Source organism: Olea europaea, chromosome 9 (genome assembly GCF_002742605.1).
Source record: "Olea europaea var. sylvestris chromosome 9, O_europaea_v1, whole genome shotgun sequence".
NCBI classification, from domain to species: domain Eukaryota; kingdom Viridiplantae; phylum Streptophyta; class Magnoliopsida; order Lamiales; family Oleaceae; genus Olea; species Olea europaea.
In genome coordinates this window covers 1,624,984-1,632,484 of record NC_036245.1, presented here as the reverse complement: position 1 = coordinate 1,632,484, position 7,501 = coordinate 1,624,984, and the positions used below count along the sequence as shown (strand labels likewise).

The 7,501-nt window shown below is 33.9% G+C and overlaps 1 protein-coding gene across 1 annotated transcript; it reads left to right on the top strand.

The window, feature by feature from the left end:
* The first annotated feature begins 871 nt into the window (after positions 1–871).
* Positions 872–5,080, top strand: LOC111399377. The gene is made up of 4 exons (XM_023026649.1): positions 872–1,257; positions 4,023–4,066; positions 4,143–4,416; positions 4,532–5,080. Exons 1-4 carry the CDS (start codon positions 1,206–1,208, stop codon positions 4,822–4,824), a joined length of 663 nt encoding a protein of 220 aa, XP_022882417.1. The 5' UTR covers positions 872–1,205; the 3' UTR covers positions 4,825–5,080.
* The last annotated feature ends 2,421 nt before the right edge of the window (positions 5,081–7,501 follow it).

Sequence of the window (7,501 nt, the reverse complement as noted above, 5' to 3'; positions counted from 1 at the left end):
ATTTTTCTGTAAAATAGAATAAAAATACTTATTTGTCCATTGCATTTTTAAATAAGTAAAATAAATAATCATATAAAAATGAGATTAACTATTTGGTCCTAATTTTAAAGTACATTAACAAAGTTTTTGGATAAAATCATGATTAAGGACAAACTTTTAAAATCAATGAAATGTTAAAAATAAGAATATGATAATAAATAAAAGTAAATGATTTTGGGTTCGTTTGATTGCAAAGATGAAATTTGGATGGAAAGAAAAAGAATTTCAAGGAATTAAATTGTCTAGAAATTATTTTCTTGAGAATTGTAAATTATTGTGTTTAATTGGTATAATTTTTCACGAGAAAAATGTTGAAATAAATTTATTTTTGGTGTTCATTTAACTTTATTTTATATGAAAATTGTTGATTAAAATGATTGAATTTACTGGTATTGGAGATGAATTTTGTTTCTATTGCCAACAAAAAAAAAATTCAAGAAAATCATTTATCTTTTGGTGTTCATTTGGCTTTGTTTTATATGAAAATTGTTAGTTAAAAAGAAATATTTTTTTGCAGTAATCTTTAGAATTTGTTTCCATTGTCAAAAAAAAAAATCTGAAAAAAAAAGTGCTATAGTAATCGAAAATTTCAATTCTGAAATTCCTTAAGAAGTAAGAAAAATCCTCGATGGCATGAGAGGCTAGAAAATGAATTCTATGGGAAAATAGAGCCACAAATAAGAAAAACATGGAATTGGAATTGATTTTCCATTTTCCGTGAAAATTTTGAGTGTATCAAAAACATCCTTAATGTAATTAAAATGTTGTGTATTTATTTTTAAAAAAAAAATGGGGCTTGAATATAATTAATTTAGAAAATGAGTCCAGGGGAATCCACCGCCACCAAAAAAAAGTATAAAAGGTAAATATTTCCTCATTCTCTGCGTGCAATCAAAATTAACAGCAATGTAAAAACTGATGACATTTTCATCTCTCTCGAATTCTCCCCAGGTTTTCTTCACTCCACATCCGCACCACCTGCTCTATCCTCGCTATACCTCACACCCATCTTCCCCGTTAAACCAGCCTAAACCCTAAAATTTTGGTGCCCTCTCAGCCGTCGAATTTTGTTAGTTTCATTTTATACTACAGAAAAATCACATACATCCATTTTTATAGTAAAAAAGTGTAATTTCTTTTGTGGGTTTGTTTATTGCACAAACATTATGGGAAAGAGAAAGAGAAGGGTTGAATTGAATGAAACACCATCATCTTCAGGTAATTTTTATTTTATTAAATTTTTCTGGGTTAATTTTTTTTTTTTAATTTTATTTTGTATATTATATGATAATTGTTTATATGATTGACAGATTTTGATGGGGTTTTGGTGGGTCAGTGAAATGCTGAAATAAGGGCTGAATTTTTCTAAGAAACTTTTTAATTCTGTTTTAGAAAAATTAAACCTTTTGTTATAATTCCTTTTTTGAGAAAGAATGGAAGTTATAATTATATATCTTGATGAATAGAAGTATATATTTTCTTGAGAATATGGATCTTGATAAAGGCCTTTGATGCATTAAAAAATGAATTAATGTTTGTTTACATATTGGCTTTTGTGTTGATGGGAATGTGTGGAGTTTTGCATTTTTAATTTTTTGTTTCATTATCAAGTGTATCGATTCAGTTGGGAACTAGGCTCTACATTTTTTTATACTCCAAATTGTTGGCTAAAAGTTTTTATCTTTAGTAGGGACATGCCATATCGGGATGTTTTGCATTATGGTTTTGAATAGTGTAGAATTATGGTGTCCTTGTCTTCAACTTTTAACCCCTGGTATATATACTGAGTTAGTGCAGTTATAAGAGAAAGTAAAATCTCGTTTCAATAGAACAAATAACTATAAAGAGATTGATGGAATCCCTATTGGGAGCGGGGGTGCTGGCACTTTTTTTTTCCTTGTACTTATCAAGTTGAAAGAGTTCCGATTTGAACTGATATACCTTTTATCTTGGAAAGAGATAGATAGTCTTACTTAGGAACTTTTACAGCCAAATACATGCTTTGCGAATGCTAATAGTGAGCTGGCTTGTACCACTTTGTGGATAGTTGTCTTTGTTTCAAACATATGGTGGCTGATGGTTGTAGAGGAGCTGGACTATGGTTGGGAAAGGAGATGAACTTATTTATTTATTTTTTTTTTTATGTTTTCTTTTCTTTCGTATTGATCTGTCTAACCTATTTTTTTACTTAAATCCTTGGACTTCAAAGATTTACTTGGGTAGCTGAAGTTTCGGTGAGATTTTACTTCGTCACTGATCTTTTTTTTTTTTTGCGTGTTTGATTGCACTCCTTTTATAATGTTGGAACATTTAAACAAACTAACAGTTTTCCAAGTCCACACCAGTTTTAAATATGCCACATCATATTTTCCATTTAGTGTATTTGAAGGAGGTTAATGGAATAATTTAATTGGAGCAAAAAGAAACTTAAGAAACTGATTTGGAAATAAAAGAGGTTCGGTGATACAACTGAGACTTTGCTTAAAGGTCAGCTACTAATCCTTTAACCATAGAATGATGTGATGAAATCTGGATTCTATTGTTCACTAAAAACGTGAAATTTATGGCCTTCGGTGATTGTTATAGCCCTGGAAACTTTTTTTCTTATGAAACAAATGAAAGAACGAAAAAGATGCACCCATTTGTAATTTCTCTTTTTCTTATTAATTCACCCTATGTATATGCAATCCTGCTTGTTGATTTTATGTCACAAATTGTCTCCTACACATTGATACAAATGAACTGCTATGGAAGATCCATTTTTGCATCTTCTGCATCCTTTCTTTCAATCGTGAATTTTTCTACATCCTCATCCCCCTTTTTTGATGTTAAAGTTGCATGCCCTTTAAATTCTTTGATTTGGCTCTCATATATATATATATATATATTTAAATGACTAACTCTTTCATATCTTGGTGGTGTATCGGGGTCCCCATCTTCCAAGTTTTTGCAAGCCAAACCGACCCTGCTTACTTTATAACTCTAACTATAGCATTTTATTGGACAACGTAGTATACAGCTATCCTCATTATGTAAATCAATAAGAAAACATATGTACTTGTTTCATTTTTTACTTTTCCATCAACATGCTAAGTAGTTATATCTGTATTGCATAAGCCCAACCTACTTCTAGGTGATATTTGTTACACTGTAATCAGCTCAATCACCATCCCTCAAATTTTGCTTCCATTTGTCTTGCATCTAGACAAATTGGTTTCTCATCTAATCCTCTATACAACCTCTCTCATGTCAAAGATCGTAATTTATTTTACTATAGTTAACCTTCTATTTAATGGAGTTTGATAAATTCTCGAGAGGATCCACATTTCGCGTTTCATTAAATAATTTGTTGAAACAATTACTCATATCTTTCTGTTATCTTACTGGTGTGGCAGTATGCTACAATATACCTTGCTTTTTATCTCTAATATACTTGGTTTAGATCTATCTCAACGTCTGATATGTGAGGATCTCATTCTCATAAATAGCTTTCTGCCCATTCTTGGTTCCATAGACAAGCCCTTCTCGATTCCTGTTAGCTCGTTAAGCTGATTTATGCATTTTAAAAGTTTATGCATATTTACGTATTGACAAGTTTCTATAGCATCCTGTAGCTTTAAGTGCTATCTGAACCTTCCTACTTTACCCACCATATTTCCATATTAGGTGGCTTCTAAGTTTAAACTCTCGGAAGACCTCATTTACTAGGTTATGCATCCACCAAGTTGCTTCAATCCTTCATCCAAAACTCTATCCTTCGACTCTGATCCCTAAAGCAAAAAAAAATAAAATTTCATATTCTGTACACCATGTAATATGTACCTTCTCTTTTTCCTGTTTTCCAAGCAGTTTACCTCAATAGCACCTCTGTTACATTCAGATTTGATTGCATCTGTTTTTATTTTTTATTTTTATATGAGTTACATGCCTGACTCTGCATTACTATTGAAGAGTCACTGATAACTGTTCTTTGAATTTCGCAGACTTCATGCCACCTTCACCTCAGACAGATATGTTGTCAAAACAGGTTTGTTTCTTATAGTTCCCTTTTTTTGCTCTCTCTCTCACTCACTGTATTTCGGTTAACCATTATTTTAATGCAGCACCAAGCAGAACACAATGCAGCACAGCCTCCATTATCCATTACGGATATTAGGGATAGCTCTATGAAGATACCACAAGGCAACCAGTCCCCTCATGGTTCTGGTTGTGGTTTATTATTGAGGCACCCTCATCATTGTTTTAACCGCCGTTACTCTAAACGAAGCTCTAATTATCCTGAAGCATCAACTTCTAATCGGAAGGGTCATCCCGCTTATGATACTAAATTGTCCTTTAAACAGCCTAGTAAAAACTTTTCAGACTCGCAGCATAGAGGTACACTTCATTGGCAGTTCAGATTCTATGTATAGATCAATCTAATTGTCCTTTAAACAGCCTTCTCTTGCCTTCTCATTTAGATTTTTGTTTAATTGTCTCGTTTTAATCTCAGAAAGTAGGGAGAGAACATTCCATAAGCCAGAAAGAATTAGATCAAGTTCATTGGCGATGAACGCAGTATCTGGTGATGTGCGGAAAATGGAATGTGGTATATGCCAGAAATTCGTGAGGAAAAAACCCTTTATCCTCGGGAACTCTATGTCATCTAGTGATGTCTCAGTGGTAGCCGTTTTAGTCTGTGGTCATGTTTATCATGCTGATTGTTTGGAAATGAAAACGAGCCATGAAGATAGACGGGATCCACCTTGTCCACTGTGTGCAAGCCAGCTCTCGCGTGTTGCCTAGACACGTCGGGTTACTGTACAGGTTTTGTATGCCAAACCAGAAAAAATAGTTCCTGGAATTATTAGGATATGGTGTTTTTGCAGGTGTTTTAGAGCAATGTTATCCTAGTTTACTAGGAATCATCAAATATCTGGTTATTATGACAAAGATGCATTTGTATATTTAAGTTTAACATATGAAGATCAGATGAGAGCTCTGGTTTTCCACTATGGAGAGCATTACAATAACATATTTCAATATCTGTACTTTTTATTCCTTCTTTTTCATTTTTTTCCGTAGTGCTCACTCTTTATCCTTTGTTTTCCACTATGGAGAGCATTACGATAATTACGGTCTTAGAATATCTTTGCTACGTGTTAGTTTTTTATTGTGATGCGTACACTCTAAACTTCGAAGAATTGGCAAGCCAAGGAACAGAAAGATTCACTTGTAAAAGGAAGAGTCAATAGAAAAATGTTCGTTAAATAAGTAATACAAACATAATTGACATAATATGAACACCTACTTCACATTCTTCATCAAATTTGATTTTTCATTTTTTTCTTTCTTTCTTTCTTTCTTTTCCCCCCCCCCCCCCCCGTCCCCCCTTTTTTTTGAGAATGTAAAATGAATATCATTATGAAAGATCTCCATGAATTATGTGGAAAATAAAGAATAAAATAATATCAACACAATCAAAGCAACAACATCTCCTCTTGTACAGAGGAATTGTTGCTAGAATTGCACCTGATGTTGTTGCAGTGGCATCTGATGCATCTTTTTTTTTTTTTTATCTATTAATCGATGAATTGCTGCCAAGTGTTATCTGTATCAATTCTATCAATCATTTTCTGTATATATAGCAGAACTGTCAAAGCAGTTGATAAAGTAGTAATGTGAGAAACTACTAAGTGAGCCATCTTATTCCCATTTCGAAGAATAAATTGATATGAACTACTAAGTACCTAATGCTATGATGTCACCTTGGAGCAAAAGACGTGTGTTAAAATAAAAATTTTGAATGAATACTTCGGACGACTTGGAGAGTCTCTTACAGTAATGCCAATGGATGGGTTAAGGTTTCTTGGAGGAGACCCCACATCACGCTAATGCTTGCCCAACTTCAACCGAGAAAATTATCGAGCCAATATGATCTCGAATAACTACACCTATTCTGGTGGAATTTATCCCTGCTTGCAGTATTCAATTTGAGCTTCTCATAATCCAGCGCGTTCCACATCAATATTCTGTTCCATACTCCATGTTTCTCTCTAGAAAACTAATCATATGGGTTCAAAGGAGAACGGACAAGGCACTCATTGGTCTGTATATCCGAATATACTCCTCGTTGCCAACCCACCACCTCAAACCCTTTTGCAAAAGGTCACTCACCATGGAAGGCTTTTTCAAAGGTATAGACCCATGGACGGACCCACATGGGGTCATGTGGGGTCAAATGACCCCTTACATTTTTTTGGGTCATTTCTTTCACATTTTACTTTTGACGCTCATTACGAGATGTCAAACGAAATCGAAATATTGCATTATTATACCAATTTGAAGTGTTCACAGAATAGTTTTTCACTTATGAATGGCGTGTGAAACGGTCAACCACAGCAAAAGTTATAGTGTGTCAAAATATACCATTCCAAACTAGTACTTCGAGAATTTCGATAATATGCTAAATTTAAAAATTCACTTATGATCGTACATTCGTCGAATCTACAAATCGCCTACGTCACTAAAAAACTCGTAATCATATCAAATGATCCAAACGGATATTAAAAATAATTAAACATGCGTCAAACGTACGTCTCTAAAAAACGTCTAACTCGTCTTTCCTTTAAAAAATTTTAATTATTTTATTAACGTTTATTAGTTTTGCACAAAAAATTTCTTAAGATAATTTACATCGTTTTATTAGCAAATTTTGCATTGAGTATGACTTAAAAAAATTTATGATTGTTATAGATTAAATGTAATTTAAATTACTTTCGAATTAAATTTGAATTTCATTTATTTTCTAGATTGAATTTGAATTTTATTCCAATTCATTTAGTTCCTACATTTAACTTGATTTACTCACCATCAGCTCAGCATTTGTCAATGAGGTTGTAAACAAAACTGTTGACCTCTAAAAATGGCTCTTCCACGTGGTCAACTTGTAGCTACTCCACGTATTTCTCCCTACGAAATGAACAAACTGTCAGGCGCACACGGCCGGAACCGACGGGGGTGGCGGCCGTATATACTCCGACGGTCAAGTCAGGTTTGGGTGGTCGAAACAGTGTCCAGGGACTACACAAATCAATCAGTCAATAAAGGGGGAGGAGAATATATAAACTTGTTATGGAGTGCTATCTATTGAGAGTTTCATTACCTTTGCCTCTAGCCAATCTTTGGGTATTTATAGGTAGTATGAACCGTGGAATGTGGAACACGTGTATACATCTGACGGTATGAAGCGTCTGCTCATAGGCGTCAATCAGCCGCGCTTGTAGAGTGGGCGGACAGTTTGTTTCCCCCGAGTTGAATTGACATAAAGTTGATAAGTCACATCAAATAGCTTTATGGGGGACGTCACATCAATTTAAACCTTATATGCAGAGCAAATCTTAAATTGGCAGCGAATCTTCTAACGGGGGTCCACTTGAACCCGACCTCAGAGACAGGACACTTCGGCAGATCAGTGACAGGA

Coding starts and splice junctions, on each gene's coding strand:
- LOC111399377 (XM_023026649.1), top strand. CDS start 1,206: ATGGGAAAGAGAAAGAGAAGGGTTGAATTGAATGAAACACCATCATCT. Junction 1,258..4,022: donor TGAAACACCATCATCTTCAG/GTAATTTTTATT, acceptor TGAATTTCGCAG/ACTTCATGCCACCTTCACCT. Junction 4,417..4,531: donor TTCAGACTCGCAGCATAGAG/GTACACTTCATT, acceptor TTTTAATCTCAG/AAAGTAGGGAGAGAACATTC.